The sequence below is a fragment of the Harpia harpyja genome, chromosome 17, assembly GCF_026419915.1.
Source record: "Harpia harpyja isolate bHarHar1 chromosome 17, bHarHar1 primary haplotype, whole genome shotgun sequence".
NCBI lineage: Eukaryota > Metazoa > Chordata > Aves > Accipitriformes > Accipitridae > Harpia > Harpia harpyja.
Window position 1 is genome coordinate 28,828,640 of NC_068956.1, and position 27,943 is coordinate 28,856,582.

Below are 27,943 nucleotides of genomic sequence, written 5' to 3' on the forward strand. Positions count from 1 at the left end.
GCTCCAGCATGGGTGCCTTCCACGGGCTACAGTCCTTCAGGCACAGACTGCTCCGGCGTGGGTCCCCCGCAGGGTCACAAGTCCTGCCAGAAAACCTGCTCCGTGGGCTCCTCTCTCCACAGATCCGCAGGTCCTGCCAGGAGCCTGCTCCAGCGTGGGCTTCCCACGGGGTCGCAGTCTCCTTCAGGCATCCCCCTGCTCCGGCGTGGGGTCCTCCCCGGGCTGCAGGTGGAGATCTGCTCCACCGTGGACCTCCCTGGGCTGCAGGGGAACAACCTGCCTCACCGTGGTCTTCCCCACGGGCTGCAGGGGAATCTCTGCTCCGGCGCCTGGAGCATCTCCTCCTCCTCCTCCTTCACTGACCTGGGGGTCTGCAGGGTTGTTTCTCTCACATATTCTCACTCCTCTTTCTGCCTGCAGTTTCTATTGCGCAGCAGGTTTTTTCTCCCCTTCTTAAATCTGTTCTCCCAGCGGCACTGCCACCGTCACTGATGGGCTCAGCCTTGGCCACTGTGGGGTTTGACTTGGAGCCGGCTGGCATTGGCTCTGTCGGACATGGGGGAAGCTTCTAGCGGCTTCTCACAGAAGCCACCCCTGTGGCCCCCCCGCTACCAAAACCTTGCCACACAAACCCAATACACCTTACTAAAGGCAAAATGTCTCAGTCTTATTTTGCGTAAGCCTTCCATTTAACTGTTATCCAGCATTTTCTGGCTAACCTTGATTAGGACTGCAGGCAGAAGCGGTGTCTTTGTTCTTTCTAATGCAGCACACCCCCACTGCACCTCGGAAAACTGTTCCGGCTCTACTTGACAAGCTGAAAATGACTTGTCACCTTTTCTAATCTGCTTGGAGTTTTTTGTACCAAGTTTAAAGACTTATATCCAGGGAGTAATCTAAAATAATATAGAATAAAAGCTAAGGAAGGTTGGTACATGTTTTCAGTGAGGCTTTGTTCCCAAAGAACGGAAACACTTACTGTACAGACAGACTGCCATTGATTTGGGATACAAAAACTTCCCACACACTCTACCTAGCTTCTTCTGGGGGAGAAAATTTGGAGCTGTGAGGCTGCCTGTCATTTCAGGATTTCAGAATGATGTTAAGTCATGACAGGCTGCTTAAAAAAAAAAAAAAAAAAAAAGCTTAGCTTGATGACTGCATAACATCATAACGTTCCTGTTTCAGTGCTGCAGCAGGACAAGATGTCGCAGTTTGAAACTAAAGGCAAGGGAGAGCCTCCCCTACCCAGGAGAGGAACTGAAGGCAGTGGTGAAGAGCTTCAATCAGTATAGCCACAATATAGGTCATGTTTCAGAGCACCCGCCTCTTATTTCAGTGATCCTTCTGATTATTTGCTTATAAGAAAAGAAGCACTGTTTAAGTTTTCCTCTTCCTACAGAGGTACAATGTGACATTCAGTTGTTCCTCTCCCTCTCCTTCTGTAACATTTAAGAGAGCAGTTCCTACTGTATGCTGTGAAAGATGACTGGCATTCACTTGGACTCAACACAAGAGAAATCGGAGCTTAATTTTCTTTTCTAGGACAGCCCTCCTCCATCTGCAGATAGAAGGGTTCGTTTTTTTACAGGGATGCCACATTTAAAAGCTACTCCTCCTACAGTGTCACTGGAGACTTGCCAGAGAAAGGAAAATCTCATCCTTTCCTTCTCATCACCTTCCTCCCCCCACAAACAATCAAAGTATAAAACACAGCAGGCTATATACCAGGACCCCACATTTCAATACTGCTGCTTAAACAAGATTTAAATAAAGCTGCAATATAATTTGGGTTGAAAGCATTTTTCAGGAAGGTGTTATTCCTACAAATGCTATTCATCTATAATGATTCCTATGCATCTTTACCCATTTCCTCCTTTGGTCCCACACTTAAAATTGAGTACATGTTTTAAAAGGAATTTTAGCTTCACAGCAATATTTCTTGCTCATGTCTTAATGAAATTGTCTGATTTTAAAAAAAAAACATTCAACTGAATAGCTTTTTGTCAAAACCAAAAAGTTATTGGGCAAATGTATTCATTTTGACAAATTCGTTAACTGAAAACATCAGACATTTTATTAACTAGTAGAATACTTATACATGACTATAAAATGGTTTATTTCCTTTCAATCTTGTGTTACAGAAATGGACCCCCAGAGAGACTTCACCTAGCTGCTTGGCATGTCTGTACTACAGATACTGAATGTTCATTTCGAGTTTACTTATTGCTAAATTATACCAAAAAAGTGAAAAGTTAAAGTATCAATGTTCCTAGTTCTCAGCCAGTTAGAATAGCCCTGTTCTTTCTGTTTCATCTCTTTAGATGCTATGTCTCTCTCAACCTTTGCTTACCATACTGACAGCAATGTTAATATTAGTCCAATTGTCTTTACATAAGGTACAGAAATTTTAGTTTGCCTATCCCTGATGAAAAAAGCAGATGTCAACAACTGCTTTCACAAAGATCCTAATCAACTGCACAACCACTAAACACTTCTTACTTCTATGTCCCATTCTCCTACATACATATGGGTTTTCCACCATCTCATAGCAATGAAATGTTCCAACGCTTCTTGCATTAAAAGCCTTCACATCATGCTTACTGCACTCGCATCTGGTTTCTGTTCCTCTAGTTCTGATAGGCCATTTGATTATTCTCTCCAACATTAACTGCTTCATATTTGCCTTATTAAATTTTACACTGATTTAATTCCATGTTCCCAATTCATCAAGATCACACTCTATTTAAACAAATTCCTCCAGAGTATTCACAATGCTCCTCAAACTGCCCCAGAACAGATGTGTTCTGGTTTAGAAACTGAAACGTCCAAATACGAATTTTTTTCTTTAAGCCACCTTCTTTGTCACAAATATATAGAAAACTGAATGTGCTGGAGCACAGGAGGTATTTTTAAGTAGCAACAATAAAGGAATAAAGTACAATAGCATTTCAGATAGCAATATGGACTACTCAGACAACAGGAGATAACAGAGTGCCTTTTTGTATTCCAGGTGCTCTCACCCTAAACACAACTGCTTAGGTGTAAACTCTGCTACCACTATCATACCCACAAAGGGACACTGACCCTATTCATGCTCATGTAGCTCACGAAGTAGACAGAAAATAAACCACTCTGTATCAGAATTGACAATGTCACACATGGACTTTTTCCATGATCATGAGTTTCTACATTTTTAATCTTTTTATTCTTAAGTGCCAAGACAGAATTCTAGCATGTATGAGTTTATTCTCATGTGAACACACGGTTTCTCATTATCGGTGTCTAGTGTGCCAGAATCATTTCCCGCAACACATGCGTGTTATACTCACCTCCTTCTCCAAGTTATTTCCTCTCCAAGGAGCATGTAAGTATGGCACTTAAACACTCCATGTATTGCATTAGCTTTAACTCAGATTTAGTGTGGGCATAAGATGCAAACACAGATTTCATACATGGAGAAACAGCAGAAGGTTAAAGAAATCTTGGTTATAAGCATACAAGATAGACAAAGAGAACAAAAGAGCTGGATGATAGAATCTAGATGTTGCGCTTAGACCATTTCACACACAGAACGAACTCCACAGAAAACACCATTCATCAGAATTTGCTAGATTTTAAACGAACAGGAGTTGTGACTAGAAATCAAAAAAGGAGATAATACTGAAATACACAAGAAGAGTAGTTAACTCAAAAAAAAAATTAAGGAGTCTCCTAGAAAACCTTCAGAAACAGACAAATGGTTGAGAGGCATATAAGAAATCAAGAAAGGGAACATGAGACAGTGGGATATTTCAGGGACAACTAGAATAAAGAAAGTGTCAAAGGTTTAGCTTTTGGATGCATGCTATATAGCAGCAGCTGCAGTTTGCAATTCAAATTAATGCAAAACAGACACATAAACTGGCTGCAAGGGAAGGCAGGTGAAGGTATTTTAAACAGCAAACATTCTTCTATTTAAAAAGTCAGCACGTGCATTTCAGGCAATGTCTGTCTTCCCTCACTTTTAATCAACGGCACTCTACCCTGGCTATTCCACAAGATGCCCCCAATCTTCCCCTACTGCCTGGCAGCTTTGAGAAAATCATTGCTTAGATCAAGGCAAAAAGATAATTAAAAGCAGCTCAAACTGAAATTTCACTCTCTATTCAGTCAATGAGTAAATGTCTCTTACGGTTTTAAGCTATTAAAGCTCAAAGTAGTTTTATTTAAAAGAAATTTCTGAGATCCAACGTTTAATAGAACACCAAATCCACCAGAACAACTGATTTGGGAGAGGCAATCAGCCTTAACTACTTAACATGAGTTTTATTTTCAGTAACATCCAACTCTGAATTCAAAACCCTATAATGCTTTGCTGGTTCCAGTGGGAGCATACTACAGTCTTCTGTTGTGCTTTCTGAACTTAAACTCACTTATCTTTGATAATTTCACACCCGTTTGCGCTCATTTTTATCTGTGTGTAAAGTACCATACCCTGTCCTGCATGCCTCAAGTTCCCGAAGAATTCTTTGCTCTTCTGTCTATGACTTCAAGAATTCAATCCTGTGGAAGAAGCTCGATTCCCTCCTTGGCAGACTTCTCAAGCAAGAACACCTCCTTGTAGCAGGTAGTCTGACCTGCTTCAAAAGCTTTTTGGGGGAAAACATAACAGAAAGTACTTAAAATTTAAGAACAAACTATATGTGATATACTCCTTGTAACATACCATTAACCAGTGACATCAGGAAAACAGTCTCAGAAGAGTTTTATTTATTTATAAAAATCTAAGTAATTTTCAGAGCACTACTGTCTTCATTCAGTACAATGGAAATATTTTAACCTACTGGTAATTGTATTAATTCCTAAATCTGATTGAGTCTGGACATTCTGCCCCCATGAACTGACACACAGTAGTGGGGACAGATTCAGAAATGATTAAGTCAATACTTACTACAGGATTGAACAAATTAGTTTCAAGCTTAAAGAGGAATGGAGGGGGAAAGAGGCAGAATACACTGTACATCACTGATTTAATGGTACTTAATAGTGTTGTCCCTGAAGACCCTCTAAGTCTCAGTCCCACTTCTACTGAAATTCACAGCAGAAATCCTCAGACACACAGAGTAAGGAAACAGAATCGTATCTCAACTTCTATACACAGCAGGGTTCATTTAAGAAAGAATCCTTCTAGAGGTAGAAACCTGGATTATTCTTGATTAACTTGATGAGCACCTGAGAAGTACATCATTGCCCTAGACTCGCTTTCTACAGAAAGAGAATCACAAGAGGCAATTCCAGACCAAATAGGTAGAATATCCAAAGACAGTTGTGTTTCTTGCCACTCACTATAACAGACAGCAAAGTGCATAGCTTAAGAAGCTGGAAAGTATTGAAAATAAGTTAAGATGCTTCACAGTTGACTGCAGTTTCAGAAAAGCTTTTATTAACCCAGTTTCTTAATTAGAAAAACAAGGTACAGAATTGGGCTGTCACTACCGTTTCCTCCACCGTCAGTAATTTTAGGACTATTTTGCCAGTATCAATTACACTTTGGGGTGTTTTAAAGATCTTGGTTCCTATAAACAGATAGAGAAAAATGAAAGGATTAGGTTTCACAGAAAAACATGGCTAATGACAGAATATTTATGTAGTTTGCCCTCTCAATATTCATCATTCATGGAAGAATTTCCTTCTACACAAAAACTTGGCAAAAAAGTGTTGAAAAGAAAAGTAAGTGGAAAGAAGTAATCAAGGACATACTTGCACTAAGTCTCAGGTAGCTGTTCAAACTTGAGTTTGATTAAAAAGATATCAGCCTTTAGTTTATTCACTCAACTTTTGAAAAAGAGAGATTGCCAAGATTTTCCAAGTGTTTGTGCAAAAAATTCAAGGCCTAACAATTCAAGGATAGAATTATACTAACATGCTTACATTAAAAAGCAAATATATAAATTCTAATAAGCTGCATGCAGTATTAAGAACTTTTCCTATGAATAGTATAATTTACTTTCCTAAGAAGAAACACATGTGCTACAAAAAACTATGAGAGGAAAATGTTATTTTCTTTTGATGATGCTTAGAATTCTGCTTAATGGCTGGAAATTCTTAATCCTTTTGTAACAACTAGTTTTAGAAGGAACAGAAACAACCCAGCAAATCCAAGATTCATTATGCTTTTTTATGGTCTTACTACATCATACCACTTCAGATGAAGGAAATACACACACATTTACTTATGCCAATGAAAAAATATTACTAAGAATATCAGCTTCAGAGAGTAAAAATAAATCGTCCCACTGAACACAACAATTTGACAATACTCACTGTAAAGTCTTCAAACTATTGAGCTCAGCTTGTTCAGTGGAAGTCATGAAATACAGTATCTTAACAGGATGGGGGAGCAGAACAGACAAAGTTTAGGATGACTGCTATTGGAAAGCATCACAAGGAGATTTCAGCTGTTGACAGGGAACCTATCTGGTCCCAAGAACTGCATGTTACTGAGCAGTGGAAACTCTTTTCAATGATCACCAGTAATCTCATGCCTGTCACACAAAACAGTTGTACAGCATCAAGAGATAAATCTGCAAGCACTTTTCCAAGTCCTCTTTCACCAAACAAATAAGCAAAAAAACCACACACAAAACCACCCCCAACAAGACCATACAGTTGGGGATGTTTCCATTTGCTTTTCCTCTCCCCCCCCACTAGTCAGCAATACACATATAAGAACCTAACTGGATAAGAAGGTCTTCTTAGTTACATTGAACATTTAAAGCAATGAAGCAAGTCCAGATGTAGACGAAAAGGACACTTATTCTAGTAACTGATAGTTCTGAATGACCATACCATCTCCCTTCCACTGAGACACCCTTTCTCACACTTACACAATATGATACTCTACCTTTGAGGAGCTGGATATTACTCTTCCTTAAAAAAAGGCTTCTGACTGTACATAAACACTCTAATGAGTAGCTGGATATCTTTATAAGACAGTAAGATCAACTTATGTGATATTTAAAGCATACTGAAGCAGATATGCAAGTTTCAGTCTTATTCAATTAATAACAACTTTTCTTTTGCACAGCATGAAAGCCAATCTAAAGGTTGCAGAAGATTGCATCTTCTCCTCTTCATTTTCAAAGTCAGCCTACAGTTACTAAGGGATGCCAGTTAGCAACCCTGGAAACTCCTATTGTGAGAGAGCTTTTGGAGACAGAGCAACACAGTTGTCAGTCTCAGTTTAATAGGAACCGACCCTAGACAAATGAATGAACACGCTGCTTTCCATTAAGAATGCGCTCCTGTTCACTCCTTTACAGAAGACTTTATTTGAGTAACAATTAAAATTGTTAGTCAATGTCATAACATGACATCCAAACAGCCTACCCAGAGTCACAAGGGTTCAAGGACCTATCACAGCTCTCCTCTAACACCAGGATAATACCAATTGCCAGCAAACTGTCTACCCTAGCATGTCTTTGAATGATTTTGCACCAGATTTTTATGTTTTTCATATTAAAGTATGGTCTAATTCATAATGGAAGTCCATTTCTCTCAAGAGGAATTGTAAGAACCTTCCAAGACCCCCAGAGCCCACCACCACTTGCTGAGATAGGCAATTTTCAGTCCCTGATTTTTTGTTTTGTTTTCAGTCTATCATGTCTTCAGAAAGGGGCCTTTTCCCCCATATTGAGAAAAAATCCTCATCTTTTAAGTCCTTCCCCAAAATCAGTTTCAAAACACCAAAGCCAGAAATGATACATCTTCCAGAGAAAGAAAAAAGCTTTTGATTAAGCATACTGCAGGCAGGAAGGAGGGAAAGTGAGGTGCATTAAAAGCTGGAGAGACACTCTTTGTTCTTGGAGAGTGTCTCTCGCAGCTAAATAACATGGTGGTCTGTCAGCATCTCCCAGAGAGGGCCCGAAACTTCATATCTAAAATTAAGCAGTACGGGTATTTTCTGAGAGGCACGGCAATCTGGCATTCACATCAGAAGCCCTTTAGGAAAGAACAGCTTGTACAGTGTAAGCACAATGGGTTTCAGGTCCCAGGTGGTAGTGGAATATTAAAGTACCACCTCAAAAACATAAGCACAAGTTTCCCTAGCTGTTGCTCCCCTGTTAAAATCCTTGCGTGAGCTGCAGAAACCATTTTACTTAATGTTTCCTCCCAATCAGTCAGTATCTGCACAGCTACATCTCAGAGAATTTACCATGGTTCTCTCGTCAATCAATACCACCCCTGTGTGCCTGTGGCTGGCAGGGAGCTCCAAAGCCTTCAACAGAAGAGAGAAGTTAAAGTTACTGCACTCAAGAGAAGTCATACAGAAGATAAAATAGCAATTACTGTCCACATTTTTCACACTCGGAATAATTTTAAGTTGCGTGCATCTTGAGTGGATTGTAACTACAACTAAAGAACAAATAAAAAGAACACGCACAACCAGTCACCCTTAAAATTAAATGCACCTTCTATATTAAGAATGGAACTGATTACAAATGCTGATGTGAATCAAAGTTACAGAGCACACACAAAACGAGTCACTTGCTGCACATAAATTTTATTAACACTCATTTTGCCTAGATTGTTGTATAACACACACTACACAAATACTAAGCAGAGAATGTCTTTTCGTGAATGATACCTACCTTGTAGGCTTTTCTGTATCAAGGACAATCCAGGTATAGAGAAAGACATTTGAGATCTTTAATCCATCCTACAAAAGGGTAGATTTATCCAAGAATTTACTGTAGAATACAGACATTATTATCAAATGTTTTGTTCTTGGCGAGTGGAAAACAATTTAAAAAGCACATACTCAGTTTAGCTGTAGGTGCAAACAGTTGCCGCCTTTTTCTTGAGAGAGTACTTTCTTAAAACAGTAGTATTAATTCCTTATTAAAAACTAAGATATTAGGTGCCTTCACAGACAGGAGTCCACAGGAAAGGGAGTTGTTTGTATCATAAAATATCCCCTTTAGAGTGGGGTTCCAATAAAAAACAAACATGTATTACACTCAGTGAAGAAGCTTCAAGCTTTCCAGCACTGTGATGTTCACTTTCCTTGCAGCCACAATTTTTTTAATAGCTATTTTAATGGTTTAAAGCAAGGTTATTGAGGGACATCCTACACCTCTCACACACACTTCTTAAGGTATGCCTTTAAGTAACAGTAGCTGTATTTCATATTTGTAAAGGTAATTTGATTTGTAATAAAATATTTATAAAAAAAAACCAAAATCAGATAGTGACTTTTATTCTGGTATCTCTGCCACTGACCACTTATCTGTCTGGAGTCAAATCGACAGCATAATGCATAAACTGAAAAATAATTTGCATGACTGCATCTTGTTAAGCTAAACAAACCACCTGTTCAAATAAGTAGGTCCTACTATAAACCAGATGTTTGTTCTCCCAAAAGCAAATGAAGGACTTAAAGTAATACAGCACTTTTGTCCGAACTTTAGTCTTTATCTAAACATGCAAATTGTAAATACCCTGTACAAATACACACATCATAACACTTCTAAAAATGGCACTGTTTCACAATTTTGCTGTTATGTGTGACCTTCGTTAATTTTCTCCCATTTTAGTCATTGGTGGTGTCCTACAAGTGCACCAAGTAAACAGAAACCAGAGAACTGAGCTTGTGACACAGCAACCGGGCTCTATCTCCACAGGCAGCTTGTATCCTTGATGTTTTCATTGTGTGCCTACACACTGCCTTTTACAAAACTATATTTTAATGCACATCAAACTAAAAATGACACCTTCTGTTAAGGGAAGGTTAAAAACCAAACTGCAACAGTGCAGCTACAGTAATGCAAGACATGTTTTAGCTATGAAAAAGTGTTCCTTCTCTGCACAAGTACGTGATAATATTAAGGGTCAGCCCTAACAATATCTTTTCATGTACTTAAACAACCTTTTAATCTTAAAAAAAAAAAAAAAAAAAAAAAAAAAAAAAGAGTAATACTCACAGTAAGAGCATGCCCTCATGGTTTGTATTCCTACAGGCAGCCATTAAACCTACATAGCAAAGTTGGCAGGAAAACACTTCAAGACCTCCCTTCCCCTGGAAAAGTTTTAATTTTGGCCTGAGCTCTTAAGACTATTAAACACTTCTGAGAGTCCCACCACCTTCTTCAGATTCATCAGTATCTTACAGGGAAGTGATTCTATCCTTTCTTTAGAGTACAAACAGCATCAGTTCCTTGTACCCGCAGAAAAAAAATAAACGTATCCATAAAAGTATACATATACTATTCTAGACTCAGTATGAAACCTATCCGGCTTTGAGGAATCATTAATAATTGAACTGCGAGAATATACTAAATGCAGGCCACCAATGTGCTATACAATCAGACTGCAGTTGTACATTGCACCCCTTTTAGCACAAATTAAATTATATTCTAAATTTTCAGAAACCTTGAAGTCAAAACACAGATTCTGATGAGTTATAAGGAAATGCAAATAAACCACTAGTCACCCTGTTTGTAATATGGAGAAACATTTTAACAAAATTAAATTAAATGGATGAAATCCAAAGTAAATACCTACCTAATACTGGAAAACACCAAGTTTCAGTCCCTGAACTGCCACTGACCCAATGAGACAAGATTTGTTAGTTTTGTTGGGGTTTGTTTTCTTGGCGGTTGTTTTCTTGGGTTTTTTTGTGGTTTTAGTTTGCTGGTTTTTTGCTTTGGGTTTTGGGGGTTTTTTTCTCCTTTCTTCTGCTATTCCAGCATTAAAAAATTGAAATGGCTACTATAACACACCTACTTAATCAAGCTCCCTGAAGTTCTAAGGAACACCCACAGAGCATCATGTACACCAAAAATTACTGAATTTTCCAAAGCCAAGAAGGAATTTTTGGGATGGGGGACGCAACTGAATGTCATGGAAGTGCGTTTTTCCTAGCAATCATAACTTTCCTCAGGTACTGATTGTCCAAGTGCTACTCTCTGATCAAGACAAGCTCTTTACATTGTCATCAAATTTTATAAGCCATCGTTTAAATTCCTTTTAACTCAACATAATATTTATTAATGTCTTTTAGAGATACAAATCAAAACATCACAACTAACGGGGCTGTTGGAAGGAGAGCACCGAAGCTCATTTCCTCAGTGTGTAGTGTCAGTATGGGACAACCAGCTAACTCGGATGCCCAGCGACGACTCTGACTCCTACTACTTTCTTTTTATTAGCCTGAGGCATCTAGTGATAGCACCCAACAACAGTACACATACCTCATTGCCCACCTGTGCTAACAATACATGGGACTCACGTCAATTTTTGCCATGGATGGGCAATTCCGGTGTTGGCCTCAAAATAACCCACAAGAGATGACTGTACAGAATAGCCTTTCTCCAAGTTACATTCCCAAAGAATAATCCTAGGAGAGCTTTATTCCCTTATCCTTACAGTAAATGACTTTTCTTGGCTCAAAGCTTTAAGATTTTATTGCTTTTTAAGTTAGCGATGAAAGATTTAATCATAGATTTGTTAGATTTAGCCACTGAATGCAGGCTTTTCCAGAACCTTCAAAGCTCCAGCAGCAGTCGCAGTAGAAGTTCTCAACTATAAACACTAATGGAAAAATTTTGGATTTACCATGGATTTCCTCCCAGTAATCATTCACAGCTTGAGTTCAGCAATAAAGAAATCCATCATCGTGCCCCCAGCACCATCTGGGAGATCAGGCTTTTGGCAGAGAAAAGCGGAGCAGCAACCGCCTAGCAGCACAGGAAATCAACGACTTCCCCGCACAGGGGTGAGCCACAGGCTGCTCCTGCTGAGCACGGGACCATTCACTCCCCTTTCTGCCAGCAAAGCTGCTTTGTACGCGCAGCGAGCAAGGTCTCCGTCACACCGGCGGGACGCACACACCTTCCCCCAAACCCCACCCCTACCCGTAGGGTTAGGCAGTTAGCTACGCAATTTCAACTGTACAGCCAAAAAGGGAAGGAGCGCGGAGACACCAGTCTCCTGGAGGAGCCTTTAGACACAAGGGTTTCAGGCTACGAGGCAGGTAACAAATGTCCCAGTACACCGCTGATTTAAGCTCATCTCAAATCCCATGACTTGACAAAGGATTCAACTGAACTTTGACAACATCAGGGCCAAGAAAACCTGGTCTTCCCTTTCCCCCCAGTAGTAGGATAGTACTATTTACTTCCAACAATTAGAGCTCTAAAACAGGTGTAAAGGTATTTTTTCATTTTAAGCACAACCATTAAAGGGGAGTTTGGAATATAAAAAAAATAAAAGTGAGCACATTATCCAGGAGACAATAGACCACATCGGCATCCTTCCAGGCTGTACTACTTTATAGCGAGATCACGAGTTTATTTACATATACAATACAAAACAGATATGCATCCATTTTTATTGACAGGGTTTGCACGAACTGGAATAGTCACTCAAGATCTTCTGTCAAGGTCACAGCAGAGACCACCACTGATCTCTGCAGCTTTAAAATCCCAACTCCTTCCTCAAGTTTAATATCCTCAGTGCTCCCTGGAGCACGAGGCAAGGTAAGAAGGACATGAGTTGAGAGCTTCCCCAGACACACACTTTACCTTTGCTGCAGGCAAAAAGAACTTCACATCCACATTTTTGCTCCAGGTCAAAGTTCCCAACAAAGTCACAGTAATGGGATCATTACAGGCATGTATGCAGTCATCAAGAACTGAACTACTGTCTGTAACTGGTGTCAAAGGTTACTGATACAAAACAGCAGATGGAAGGGACTTGCGGTCAAGCCAGGCTTGCCCCTGATTTGAACCAGTGCTCTGAATAAGTAGCTTGTCCATTAACCAGCCCTCTCCGAGATCAGAGGGTACTGCTGTAGCTGCTTCCAGAGCTATGCCTGCATATTAACCCCAGTAACTGCATACATGTTAGCATCACCACTGTGTCCAGCTGACTGAGTATTTATCTGTATCAAGCATATTTTGCAGCATCTCCTGATAGCTACGCTGTTAGCTGTATATCTGTGAATCATTGAGCCTAGAAGCTGTAAAACACAGTTATATTACAGCAGAATTATCTTGGTCTCTAGCAGCTTCTAGCTTCTCAGGGAGACTGTTTGCTCATCTTTCTGCCCACATTTTATATCTCTATCATTTCTTCAGTTTAATAAGTTACATCTGTAAATGCAAGTATCTGCCTTATTTCTCTAGAGTCACCATTGCTCTAAATCAATTCAGGTCATGCTGAAATTAGTCTTGCCCTTCACCAGGTTAACAGCTTCTCCAGTTTTGCTATAATTAATACATGTCCGTAGATAAATTACAAATAAAGTGAAAGACAAAAAAGAAGTAGGATTACTCTCTAATGTTTCTTCTTGTCCCTCCATCCCCAAGTTCAATAATAAGCCTCTCAAAAATCTCAACCTACTGCAATTTAAAAAGTCAGCAAAAAGGAGACACTGCTTGAAGGTATTTCATAGAAGAAATAACATGTAACCTACAAGAGATTCCTCAATAAATGTGGGCACCACACAAACCCCTACCTGTTTTCCTGCAAAAGGAAAAAGCTTACTCATTTTCTAAGCTTGCACCTTCTTCATAGTCCATTCTAGCTGCAGTAAGATTCATCATTTGGTCATTCAGGACAGCAGTAGGCCTGCATTTATCATGGTGGAATGTGTCCTCACTGTTTGTTCTTACAGTTTATGGAAAGGCAAGTACAATGACTCATAAAACTGCTGCAAGAAAAAGCTGAAACAAGTTAACAGAATGAGCTTCTTTAAAATGACACCCTTCATCCTACGTTTCCGGCATGCAGAGCCAAAACCACATCACACTTTCAACTGACAGATTTAGAGCTATTATTTATCATAAATGGCAAGACCATCACCGAGGCCAAGTAATGCTTCATGATATGTTCCTGAACTGCTCACAGTTCTTAAATACAATATAAGCAGTGGAAGGCCTGGTTCTATGTTCTAGAGAAAAGTAATTTTTTACTAATGTTCTATTCTTTTCCTTTTGGAAAATTATATTTTCTTCATGCTGAGAATGACCATCATGAAAATTCTTACCTGTTTTCCATCTAGTGTGTATAAGCGTTTAACCACCCCTGAATCCAGCTTGATGGCATCGGTTATATCAGTAAGAACCTGTTCAAACGAATGTGCTGTCTTCTTGTTGAGCAGAATCCGGACTGCTTTCCTTGGTTTCACTCCGCTCCTGATGATAGTGACTAGTTTAGGCCTAATGAAATCCTTATTCTCTTTTGCATCTGGAGTACCTCCTTTAGCAGTGGCAAGAGATGGCACTGAACGAGAAGTAGAAGTTGTCTTAACATTCACTGACCAGTTTGGGTTTACATTCTTCGTGTACTCCAGTTTCTTGAAGGGTTCTATGGAGCCACATACATAGCTTTCCCCTGCGGAAACAAAAGTGCCAGACCAGCAAGTCAGATTGGAGGGGGAGGAGGGGAGAAGAAAAAAAAAAAAAAAAAAAAAAAAGAAAAATACCAAATCAAATCCTTCTCAAATTATTAAACATTATTCTTATCATTCTTGATCTACAGTGCATAAAGAATTGATCTCTTCCCTTCTCAGATGCTACAGACTATAAAATATCTTTTAAAGATCACTTGTCAGCTAACCATTCAGAAAATGCTGTTACAAAATCCTTGAAAGCAGCAGTTTTCTTTTCAGAAAACACCATCTGCAGTGGGGATCGTTCCTGTCAGTAAGTAGTGTTCATATCTAATCAGCTGCCCAGCCCCAGCACATTATCACAGCAGTCCCCCAGCCTTCGTGTCTAAATGGCCCACTCCTAACAAAACAGAAGGCCCCATACACTTCAGAGGAAATAATATGAAACGTTATCAAAAACTACAGGTTACAAATAACTTTCTATAAAAGGTGGATGAAAGTGTCATAGGAGATTCGTTAATATTTGATTATTTAAAGCTTTAAGTAGCATAAACCCAGGATACGTACAGGCAAGAAATCTCACTGTATTATTCTACTGACTCAATATGTAATATGAGGGGGAAAAGAAGGTAAAGAGTAGTAATTACAGAGTTCTCCTCACAACGAATTTACCATACTTTAAAGAAAAAAGTGGATTAGCCAGAAAACCCCAGCACATCCCTGTGGATTAACACCTCAATCCAGGCTGCTGCGAAAGGGGCACCTGCTTGGGTGCTCCCAAGGACTCCCTTGAGCTGGACTGAGCGACTGCACCGCCACTCACACTGGGTGAGCTGGATCAGCTTGGTGATCTGACTGAACATAACGAAGACAACGCTAATTTTGCAATGACAAGCTGATCCAGTTCACTCTCTGGCTGGAAAAAAAAAAAAAAAAAAACACCAAAGAAAACACTACTACATCCAGCAAGACCACACCTTCTGGCAGCCTGCGGTTAAACTCCATTACAAGTAATGCAAAATCCTACCCTGAACAATACCACAAAAACATCTGAGATGTTTTAATTCTTCTGGGTTCAGCAGTTCAGTGTATGCTAACAGCACAGAGGCCTTCAGTTAGCAGTTTAGCCCAAAGTATTGAAATAAAAACAGAACAAAACCTAGTGATGTAACTCCTATGCCAAAAAGCACATAAGAACCAAGGATTTCCCTAACAATCCCTACCCTAAGGAAAGAGGACTCACAGTTCAATTATTAAAAGAAAAAGAAGTATTTAAATTTTACTTCTGGACACAAATTTTAAAGGTTTCAGGGCACCCAACCCAATCCCACAGACAATACAGCACACAAGGAATGCTGGCAAATAGACAAGAGTTACCACAGTTAGAAATGGGGGGCAGCGGGATCCACCGCAACGTGAGGCCCCCAGTGCAAGAGAGGTTCAAGTCTGCCGGCATGATGCTCCAAAGGTGAGACAGTAACACACTGTACAGTGATTATCAGAAAGGCAGTGCAAGGACTCCAAAAGAAGACAAAGAAGTCAGAGCAACACGTGAAGACGGATCACTGAGCAGAAAAGATAAATGCAATGATAGCATAAGATCAAGCAAGAACCATAAGAAGATTTTTGGTTTTCCTTTTTTTTTTTGGTTTTAAAAAAGCATTCTTCTAAAGCAGAAAAACATACAGAATGGGACATGAAGTAAGACATTCCAATGCTTACTAGTCATCCTGTAAATTCAAGTTAATCTGCACTTTGCAGTAACATCTAAAGTGTTAAGAAAAGAATCTAAGATGGAATGCTTACACCAACCTTACAAGAGATAAAGGTAAGCTCTTCCTTTTATCCATTGTATATATATGAGAGAGAGAGAGAGATGGTAACATCAGAACAGAAAGGCTTAGCCACAGTAATGATCCAAGAGTAATTAAACAGTACATATTCTCTTTTATCCATGTCCCTGTCCAATATTTTTAGCACTAGCTACTCAATTACTGCAAGGTCAGAATGCACCCACAACACCACATCCACAAAATTAACAAGTTTTTAAAAACTTTAATAGCATTTTGTATGGAAAAAAAATTTTAAAGATCCTACTATGAATAGGACTGCACTCAATACATTAAATACCTGTTCTGTAAAATACTTTGCAGAAGTGTCTCTTATAAATTTTTCAACATAATTTATTCCTGTCTCCACTTGCGTTTGCTCTAAGACTTAAAATTTACCAGCAACCTTTTTTTTTTTTTTTTTTTTTTTTTTTTAGGGGAGGGAAGAGAGACATCAGATTTTCAGGTTCAGTGCTATCCGAGAAATTGTTCAGTTTAGTTGCATGAAATAAGAATTATTTAAAAACAAGTCTTCATATTAAAACTCACTTCTCAAAGGGTAGGTGCATAAACAAATGGCCATACATGTTGTATCCAGAAGATTTACATTTAGTTTATTAAGAACTCTTTTGGTTATCCTTCTTGAAAGGACAGCATTCCACATGATTTTTAATATCAGCTATATTTAAAGGTCAGCTGAATTCCTTGTAGCATGTAACAGCACATGTCAGCTCTTCATTACAAAACTCATTTTCTGTGACCATAAAAAAGACAAATACAATCCCTGAAGTTATGGGATTGTTTTAACATCAGACTTTTTTCCCTTTCTTCATTTCCAATAGTACTATATTACATCAATAAAATTTTTGCACCAAGATATATTTTTTCCCCTTGACGAAGCTCATATTTAGCTACAGAATGTCTTGGAGGTAGAGTATCCAATGCCTTCTAAGATGAAATATCTTCAGTAAAACCTATTTTATATAGGAAAACAGAAACAGACACCTCTCCCATAATGCTGTTATTTTAGACTTTTTATACTTCAAGCGAAGTGCTGGGGCTTATAAACCTTCAGGAATGTTAGCCATGGACTGCAGTTCTCATTCACGGTGGTCCTAAGGACCAGGCCTGTAAGAACAAAAACTAAATGCACAAAACCCCTATGTCCTAAAAGTACCTTATATCTGACCTTAAGATCAGTAAACCCTGTTTTATGTTGACATCCAGCAAATTTTAAGTACTGAAAACACTAGAAACACTCAAATACAAGCTTAAATTTCTGCAATGTGGGACCCACCCTGACAGCAGCCAGACATTTCAAAGTCTAGCCTAATCCTTTAGTGCCCGTGGTGTTTGTATGCCGAGGAAATCTCAAAGAAAAGGACAAAAAGCCTTCATCTAGATTTTCATCCTCTCTTTTCTTTCACAGTTATCTTAAGGAGAAAAGACTGCAAAGAAGTTTTACAATGGGTATGACTTGCTCGTCCAAAAAATCCACCTTCTGCCTTAACTATTGCTTCCTCACCAAAACTATTAGGTGATGACACAATTTTCTTTTTTTTTTTTCATTTTTATTTTTGGTATCCTTTGGCTACAACTGCCTCACAGACTGGCAATGCCAGCAGCAAGTTGGTTTTCCCAGCTCCTAAGCACCAGGAAAATATACCTCCAGGGGTAATCCCACCAAGCACCATCACCTCTTACTCTGGGTCAGACCTAAGCACAAATACGGCCCCCAAACATCAGCTTTGACTAACTGGCAGCTGGAGGAAGAAGGTAACAATCTCGAAACACTAGATTTGCAACAGAACACGTGTTGAAGAAGGAATCTTGGGAGATACTGGATTAAACAAAAGCATAGAAAAAAGCCATTTAAAGTGTCTATTTGACTGCAGCCTCCCAAGAGAGGGGAGCAAGCATTTCACAGTGCAGTCAGCTGTCACTAATGAAATTTTGACTCTTGATTACAGTATCAATAGCCATTAGAAAAATGGGGACACCCAGCTGTTTTGGGATATCTGACATCTAGGAAAAAAGTCATTACTAAATCTTAGAAAGTATCGCTTTCCTGACAGCCCTCCTACTTCTTCACAGCAACAGTGCAAATGAAATGCACACCACTTTAACCCTTCAAAAAAAAGATACACAATGCTTATTTGCCAGTTCTGAACCAGTAATCCTACAATTTAGGTTATGCAAGTGTTCAACACTGCAGGAAATTCCATGTGGAACAATTAAAATAAATCTTAGCACGGAGAAGCTAATCAGAAAGCTAATCATGTAGAAGGAGAGATCCCCAAACACAGTTTATCTTAGAATGGTTTGGGTTGGAAGGGACCTTAAAGATCATCTAGTTTCAATCCCCCCTGCCATGGATATGCTTGGGGAAAAAAAAAAAAAAAAAAAACAACAAAAAACCAAAACCTACTACCTGCAGTTACACATCTGTCAAAATTCAATGCAGCTTAACCACTAGAGCCATGTAACACTGAAGGATAGTTCTTATAGGTCACAACAGAATTTCGTGACACGCTTCATGTATTAAAAATATAATTTAAAAAAATATATCTGTATACAAGGTGGCTGGCTGCTAAGGAGACATTGAATCACTGCCTGTAAGTACTGGAGCTTTCCAGATGCAAGTGTTGATTCCCTCTTTGGCATATTGGTATTAGTAGTTAGTTTGTCTCCTTCAGCTTGCTGCACTACAAGAATGATCAAGGCATTATCTCTTAAAGGGGATCATTCACATTGCTTTTCTGTGCTAAAGGCGACTTGGCCTAAAATGGCTTCATGAAGAAGCCAGCTGGTCTTAGGTGAAAACCCTGGAGAAGGAATAGAGAACTTGTTTGAATCACGCAAGCCGAGAGTGAACAACCGACCCCTCTTTGTGGGGGCAGCAGGACTGCCAATTTATTGAAAGTAGCGTTGACTCGTCGTAGTAGAGTACGCGCTAGGCAAGGAAAGTTAATCTACAAGCCCACCAGAGGTGAAGGAACCGCAGTACTTGCACACTTTGGCAGTGACGACGTTCGGTGCAGCAGTCATTCGCTGTGGTCCGTTTCCCCAGCGGACAGGGCAAGAAACAGACTGTGAGAACGGGGAAGGGACTGGCACCATCCAGCACCCCGTGCAACAGGCACAGCCACCCCTCTTCGCTTCCACCTTTTGGTTTTGTACATAAAAAAGGCAGAGGAGCAATCTCTCAGGGGAAAGGACAAAGAATTCCGACTGTCCCTCACCACACAGAGCAGGTTGCAAAACGAAGATGACCTGAACCAAATAAGTTACTACCTGATAGCTCCCAAATGTGTTAGTTAATAGAGCAATAACCTACTTAAACTACATTACTGCCGCCTTGTCTTTCTGCAGTGTCTGAAAAAACACAACAGTGCAAAAGAGATGGAGCATCTACAGGAAATAAATCTGACCGACCCATGTTCACCTAGCATTCAGATGCACCAGAAACTTTGAAACAGATCTCCTCAGTCCTTTTAAAGGACTTCTTTCACACAACATTCTTTCTGCTCAGCTCGGACTAAAAATTATTTTTTTTTTCTTCATCAAAAGCCAAGTGAAAAAATAAAGACATACTTCCTCCCCCTCAGGCCCCCCAAATTTCCACAGTCTTGCTACAATCAAGATAGGCATTGTACGTGCTTTAAAAAAAGAACGGGAAGGCACCTAGAATAAGAAACCATGGGACCTTCCAAGAAGTTGTTAAGGAAGACACAGTGTGATTCAAGTGGCTAATGGATGAATCTTCTCAAATTCATGAAATAAAATAATCAAATAAACAGTGCCAGAACAACCCTCTACCATTTTATGCAACAGGATTATTCAGCCGTTTGTTTATTAAACAATATAAGGATTGCAGGCATTTCTGCCACAGGATCCAGTCCAAGTTTCACTAACTTTGATAGCCCTGGATCAAGTCCATGGTAAATATCCAGTATAAATTCAATCCTGTAAACAAATGTCCACATAGATGCAGCTCTACAAACATTTAAACAGATACTTTACTATTATTATTTTGATAGCACATTACATATGCACACAAATCTTTCCAGCCCACCAACTCCCAGCTGCTGAGTTAGGCACGACTTAGAAGAAAGAGCATTAGCTCCAGAGTGCATCAGAGACCACATCAATCAATTCCTACAGTCTGGCCTGGCTGGGCTTCTCACCAGCACCACTGGAGCGGGTGGCAGAGTCAAGGAGGCAGCAGCAGGAGAGGGAAAAGAGCAGGTAGGAGAGGGAAAAGCTGAGACAAGAGGAATGAGGTGACAGTGGGAGTGGCAAGACCCACATACATAAAAAGCCAGGAACTCCATCACGGCCCACCACTTTAGCAAGGAGACACGGCCTCCTGAACCCTCCGCTTCTCTGCGGGCAGCTTCTCCGCTGCATCGAACACAAACTGCCTGCCTCCACTCGCAAGAGCCTTCCCGCGGTCCTCATGGGACCCATCATCTCCTCTGCCGCTGCAGTGAGGTTCACATCTCCCAAGAGTTATCAGCCAGTTACAGCCGTTATCAGATTTTAAAACTGGTGCATCAGCGCTCTTTCAAACTGCTCCTTCAATGAGGATTGCAGCTCCAAGATAATCCTTGAGAGACATTCATTTTTCTCTTTCAGATTATTCCTTAAAACTATTTTTGCCATTATGCCTACGCAAAATGTGCATGCACGCATACAAGTCTTTACAATAGTTTGGGAGTGCACCCAATATTGGCATGTGACAATATTGTTTCCCAGTACCCTCTCAGCCTTGTGGTTTGGGGTTTTTGGTTTGTCTTTGACTGCCAGTTCTCTGCTGCAGGGTTCATCTTTTGTGGCAGGTATTGTGGAAACCTAAAACAATTGATTCTGGTTCACACCCAAGACTCTGAGGTAATATTATAATAAAAATTAATGAGAAAGGGATGCAGTTCTGGCTATGGATTGATTCTGTGGTCTTTGTTCCACATAGCAGGACCCCTAAAAAAAAACGAAAAAAACAAACAAAAAACAAACAAACTGTAAATAATACTCTTTGTTTCAGAGTTATCCTGCTCATTCCTATCTACTACTGTTCTTGTTACACTGTTCAATGGTAATTTCGGGGGTAAGACCCATCAGTCCACCTCTGCCTTCAGCTTTAAAGATGGTATACTTTTGGAAAAGCAAAAGGCATTTAGTCCTTTCCTGAGACTTTGTTTAGAGCTAGACAATTTAGCCTTAGAGCAACTTCATCTTTATTGTTTCTACATGCTTTGATTACATGTCATACCTAGGCAATAGTCATGTCACATTTGGAAACCATTCTTTAAAGATAAGAGGGTCCTGAACATCAGGTCTGACAAAAAGAAGGTAACCTGAATCCATTGCATTCTGTCCTTCCTCTAGGGTGACAGGAGAAGTTACAGAGCCTGTGAAACTTTTCAGAACAGTACATACACCTTGTTATCAAATTCCAACAAATCTCACATGCCCCGAGTCTTCAACAAAAAACCCACAAAAACACCAAACACCAAAACTAGTGACTAGGGAAGTCACTAGCTTCAAACAAAGGGAAGATGTGTTCATGCACCTCAAAATAACCTACAGCACCAGCATACAGCCATGCCAGCTCTGAACTGTATGCAGGACAGAACTAAATATTACTGAAGTAAAACACCTCCTTTACAATCTTTTGCCTTTGGGACTACCTTTCATGCAGTTCTATGTATTTAGCTCGGGGATGAAAGACAGTGGCTGCCGTCTTGTTTCCCTCAGGAGCTAGTTACTTCTCTGTCTTCATGTATCATACAGGAAGGTAAGAGCACAGTAACTTCCTCACAGGCATAAAGGCAAAAAACCAACACCAAATCAAGGCCTTATACATTTACCTTACAAGGCAATCACTAAAAATCAATGCCCCCCCCCCCCCCCAAAAAAAAAGAAAAAAAAAAAATTTGTAAACTCATAACAGTCTTATTAAATGAATTCATACAGTAAGGGAGTAGTCTCACCATAAGGAAAGCAATGCTTCATATTTCAATAGTTTCAACACAAAGTCATTTGGCAAGAGGCAAAAATCAAGTGATTTTCCAGCTACTTAAACACAAAGCACAGCTTCAAGCTAATTAATGCTGTACCAGACTAGCCAAACTCTAATAAATTTGTACAGTAGAGTGGAAGGGGCTTACATAAAAACCATCACTAAGCTAATAATATATGAACCTGTACTCTACAGTGAAGCTCTACAAGGGAAACAGAACAAAGTAACCCACCTTGTAGTTGTATACAAATAGACAGAAGCCCCCTTTCAGGTGGAACAAGGATGTAGCTCTCTACTTGCACACACAGACTTGACTTCTGTAAATCCCACAGTGTTTATGGCACAAGCAAATAAGACTGTCCAACTTGAACTATACACAGGAAGGGAGGATGTGTTCATTGAAAAGGTATGGAATAAAGTACCACAGAACTAAAAAAAAAAAAAATCCCAAAGCTCTTTAAAATAAACTTATGCTCTTGTACTGTCATTCATTTTGACTGACTGATTTATAGCTGGTATAATTCTTCTCTAGGATGCCAAAATAAACCAATCTTATAGGTTGCTGAATTTATTTCTGTATTCAGTTCTTTATTTTCAAAAGCTGGTTCTGACTGGCAGCAAAAGACTGTGCAAATCAACATTAACATCAATGATACTTCCTTCTTGATGAGCATACCAATCAAATAAGTACAATTATTTATACTACTACTGAGAATAAAATGCACAACACTGCTTTTAAACAGATGTTGATTAATATTGGTCTTTCCTCCCAGAAATTGATTTTCTCCACCAATTAAATACTGTCCTGACAAATACAGTTCTAACTCTGCCCTGGAACTCATAACATTGATCATAAGACCAGTTTCTTTTCCATTTCACTAAACCTATGGTCCTAACCCCAAAAACCATACATGGACAATCCCACCACTTCAATTTTCTTTCTAAGCATCTTCACGTGGTCTTCTACTCTCCTTTTTATGCAAGGACGATTATCAAGAATATCCTCTCTCAAAACTTCTTAAAAGCCTTCCTCTGCTATGACACCTAAAGGAGACAACTCAGACATGGCTGAACACCTGCTATGCAAAGATGTGCTCCTTTAAGCAACCTTATTCAGCATGAACTACCCTTTTCTTCTTCTCTCCCCACATTAGTCTTCTTCTGATCCACTCATTACATCCTGACACCACAAGTTCTCTCACCCAGAAACAAAAAAATCAAAGAAATTACGATCTCTGTTACAACTCTAAATTGGCTGTCCAGTGACTGCAGATCGATGCTTTACAGGCTTGCCCATGGCACATTGGGGCCAGGGGCAGGATGGAAGCAACACACAAAAACAAAATTTTCCACCTTTACTTTCTTTGAACACAGTTAAGCACCTGCATTTAAACTTTACAGATACAAAACAACCTCAGTTACGCCCATGTGCTAGTTATTGCTTTCAGACCTTATACATTCTGGTGCTATTGCCTACACACACAAAAAGAAACCCACTGCAAGCCAGAAGCACTTTATGTTGGAAAAGCTACTTCAGTGATTTGTAATAGTTCTAAAAGGTATTATTAATATCCTAGGCCTAATATTCAGGTTGATTAATGCTGACAGCTTCTTTTGCCAACAAAACTATCACTGAAGGAGTGATAAATTCAGCGTTGATGGGCAAATTAGCAACTGGCATCTCCGATGTTTGACAGTGACCAAGACCGGTCAGTTCTGACCAAATTACTGGTAATGCTTTATACTGCAGGTACATCACCCTTATTTAAAAACAACATAAGGATGCCAAAGGACTGGGGAAGAGGAAAAGGGAAATGCTACAGGGAAGAAAAGCTTACTGCCTACCCCAGCTGAACCATGGCTACAACATTACTCTTTTAACAGGTTGCCTACATTTATACTACTCCACGAGAGCAGAGTATTTTACTTATGGCATATTTACTTGTAGCGAAGAGTTTGAGCTCTTCACTAGGTACAGACAGACTTTAAAAAAAAGAAAAATCCATCAGAACTGTATTTCACATAGGTTTCATCAGCACCACAGACCTTGTCAAGTTTAACTGACTAAACTCTCATTAGCATTTTTAAATATGCAAGTTCAAAAGAAGCAGCAGATGCAATCTTCAAGATCTAGGACTATCAGCACTAGGTTAACAGAAAGGGAAAGGTTAGACACGTTCAACAGGAGGGAAATAAGTAGCAAGGCAACAATATTTCATGGCACAATTTAAGATATTCACAATTCTAGTTATACCATTGAAGATCCTTTCTTTATCAATAAAAACAACAATACCATTACCTATTTGCAGAAAACTTAACAGATTAGACAAACAAACACTAACTCAAACATAACTTTACACCTCCAAATCTTACTGCTGACCTTCTACTAGTTGGTCCAAGGAGGAAATCTTCTTGGAGCCATCAATTGTGTAGATTGTTCTCACTCCCTGGGGCAGATTCACATTGTCAGACAGAGTTCGGGTCAGATCAGCCAGGAGAGCTTCAAAGGATCTAAACCGGTCAGGGGAGATGGCATATACAATCCCTTTGAAATACCGGTCTCCGTTACGATAGAAACGAACTTTCTTGGCTTTTTTCTCAGAGCTCAGGGTCTGTAGAGTACGGGTTCGGTAAAAGCTGCAGTGGGCACTGTGAGTTGGGCTGGGCAAACCATTTACCCGGGACCCTCTGCCATATCGCTGCGCTTTATCACGCTCATCAAAATGCTCCAGCTCCATATCTCTCCCAAAGGACATCTTGGAAGTTCAACCTAAGGGATGCACAAAAGAAGATAAAAAGTTTAAGAAACTCACACATTTTAAGGGAGCTCACTTTGAGACTTCACGTTCTATACATGGCACTTACAGAGGACTACTTTCTGGGTTGAGAAAAATGAATGGTTTGAATGAAACCATGCCATGTTTACATGTTCATTTTACAGCTACCTCTCTTGCCGTTCCATAAAACCTAATTTATCAGTTAGGCTTTTAGACACCGTAGAAATGCCACTCATGAAACCAACTGCTAGCAATAGGCAAACATTAAAAAGTGTTTGTTCAAATCCGGTAAAAACTCTGAAAACGAGGTGACAAAGCTGAGCTACTGGAAAAAAAAGAACAAATGCATCAACTTTCTACTTTCTCTCATGTTATATTCAGGTGCTATTTGAGTCCAGTCTACCTTCTAGACCATTCACTCCCACTAAACTGTTTTTTCCAACTGTGATCTCAGGAGGCACCATTTTGGAAGGGCAACCTGCAGCCAACAAGTAAGCAATTAAGAACTTCTCAGAGGAATAGATGTCACAGGTTGGCAGTGAGAATCAGGACTACCACTTAGTGGGTCAAGCCCACTGTTCAAAAGTCTTTGGGTATTCCAACCACTGGTTTCCCTGCAGCCTAAGCTTTGTAATAAATTGCTTCAGTTGTCCTTGTCCAAATACTTTGTATACTCAGAACCAACAGAAGTGCTCAAACATCATGAAATTAAAAAAAAGATTAGAGGGAGACAGGAAACTAGTATTTTTCAATGAGCGAGCTACTTTAGCGCTCTGTAACATTTGCAAGGCGTATTATTAATATCCTAGGCCTAATATTCAAATTTATTAAGGCTGACAGATTCTTTTGCCTACAAACCTATCACTGAAGGAGTGATAAATTCAGTGTCGATGGGCAAATTAGCAATTGGTGTCTCCCATGTTTGACAGCGACAAAAACCCCGCTGGTCTAACCAAAATGATCCCAGTTGTTCAATACAGTTCATGTAAATGGAAGTTTACATGTTCTGAAATGAAATCAAGGAGGTAGATTCTTCCGTTCTTTTTTACAACCAAGACAAGACTAAATACTACAAATCGCACATTAATCTTCACAAATAAAAGAAACAAAAATATGACAAAAAATATTAGAATTATCAAAGGATCACGTGTTCCAAACATATTTATTTTAATTTAGGAGCCTCCTAGATTTGCAGTTGTCTGCAGAACAGCAAAGCACAGTAAGTTTATTTATAGCACAGATACACAGACCTAATTTAGAAGTGGTCTCTCTCATTGATTTCCAATAAAAACAAAAAAAAAAAAATAGCAAGCACAAGCTTTGTTTCAACCACTCACAATTGTGTGACCATTAAGAAAAAAAACGTATTCAGACCAGCTGTAAAACAGTAGGAGGAAATACAGAAAGACTTATGGATGCTCTTTAGCTTACAGAAGTTTGTATTAAACCAATGATTATACAGCTGGACCCTGATGCTGCAAAGCTGTAGGGGATCTGCTCAGCAACTTCTCAGAGCGGTTCATGTGCTTGACTAGAACAAGCACCTAAGGCTAACCACTGCAAGTGCGGGGCCTCGGTGGAAATTATTTACCCTGCTTTGGTTACAGCTCACAGCTTGTTTTGTTACATTGGCACAGGATCATGTGCTTATGTATGTATGCAAGATTTAGATTTGTAAATACTTTAAAGGTACCTAACATATATATATGGTGCAGTATATATGTGTGTGTATATATATACACACACACGCACATAAAAAGACTAATCTACATTTTTCCTTCTCAGTATACACACACACACATACACCCCACTTCAGTGAAAAGAACAAGAACATTTGCTGTGGCATTTCACTAACACTTCTCTATAGGTTAAATACAAAATACCACTTAGTGGCCACATCTTAGGATCAAGATTACACCACTGCCGTTCCCATGTTAAAAAAATTATGTCAGTTGTTTTACTTAATTTCTAATTCCAATGAGAATGTGTTATTCAGATTTAAACAATCCCAGAACTCACAATTCAGCAACTGTATCTCAAAAGCAACGCTTGTGCCAAGAAAAATGGATTTTTCTTAGGTCTGCTGTTTCATTTGCTCAAACCATCTCAAACACACACACACAAAAAAAGGAAAAATCAAGTTTACATGAAGATATACTTTTCTAAGAGACTTTCAGCTTTACTAATTTTGGATGGGGGAGGAAGAAGCGCGAGTCACTGCCCCTTCTTTCGCACACTTACGCTTTAATCAATAAGGGCTGTAATTCCCACTTACGCCCTTTAAAACAGAAATAGAGCTCCCCTTGAACACCACAGTCCTGCTATTTACAGAAAAGCGTGTTCAAACCACAAGGTCAGAGCAGACAAAGAAATATCCTAAACAATTTGATCTGATCAGATGTTTCCGTGTGCGTGCATATATATAGTCATATACATACAGATACATAAAAATGAAAGGACACACCCCTGGAAAACCACCATGCCCAACACTTCACACCCTATAAATCTGTTAAAGAATTATTTATAACGCCGGTGCGGGTGAGCAGTTATACAGAACAATCACACACGCTGGCAAAAAACATGCAGCGGGGTGACTGGGACCCAGCGAAGATCATTCAAAGACTAGGCAGCACACCGACTACTAAGTCATGGGGGGGGGGGGGAACGTGGGTACATGCGGCAGCGGCTCCAAGAAGAAAAAAAAAAAAAAAAAAAGAGGGTTTATTCTGCTGGGGTAGGGGAAACGTGTGTGAAATACAACCAGCCGGCTGAAGGTGGCATCAAGCACCTCAGCCCCGCCGCGGTGCTGCGAGCGCGGCGCCAACCCCGCGGGGACAAAACCGAGGAGCGTTCGCCCCCGGGCGAGGCACCTACCGCGCTCCCCCGGCGCTGCCAGCAGGCGGACGGACGGACGGACGGACGGACAGCCGCCCCGCTG

At 39.8% G+C, this 27,943-nt stretch overlaps 1 protein-coding gene across 3 annotated transcripts in view; it reads right to left on the minus strand.

The window, feature by feature from the left end:
• Positions 1-24,994, minus strand: part of DCLK1 (doublecortin like kinase 1) — a 246,668-nt gene extending 221,674 nt beyond the window's left edge. For all 3 annotated transcript variants that reach the window (XM_052812468.1, XM_052812469.1, XM_052812471.1), the window contains exons 1-2: positions 24,609-24,994; positions 14,033-14,379 (exon numbers count right to left, since the gene is read on the minus strand). In XM_052812468.1, coding sequence (XP_052668428.1) covers positions 14,033-14,379; positions 24,609-24,984 — 723 coding nt within the window. In that variant the 5' untranslated portion in view covers positions 24,985-24,994. The remainder of the gene's footprint in view (positions 1-14,032; positions 14,380-24,608) is intronic.
• Between the last annotated feature and the right edge of the window lie 2,949 nt (positions 24,995-27,943).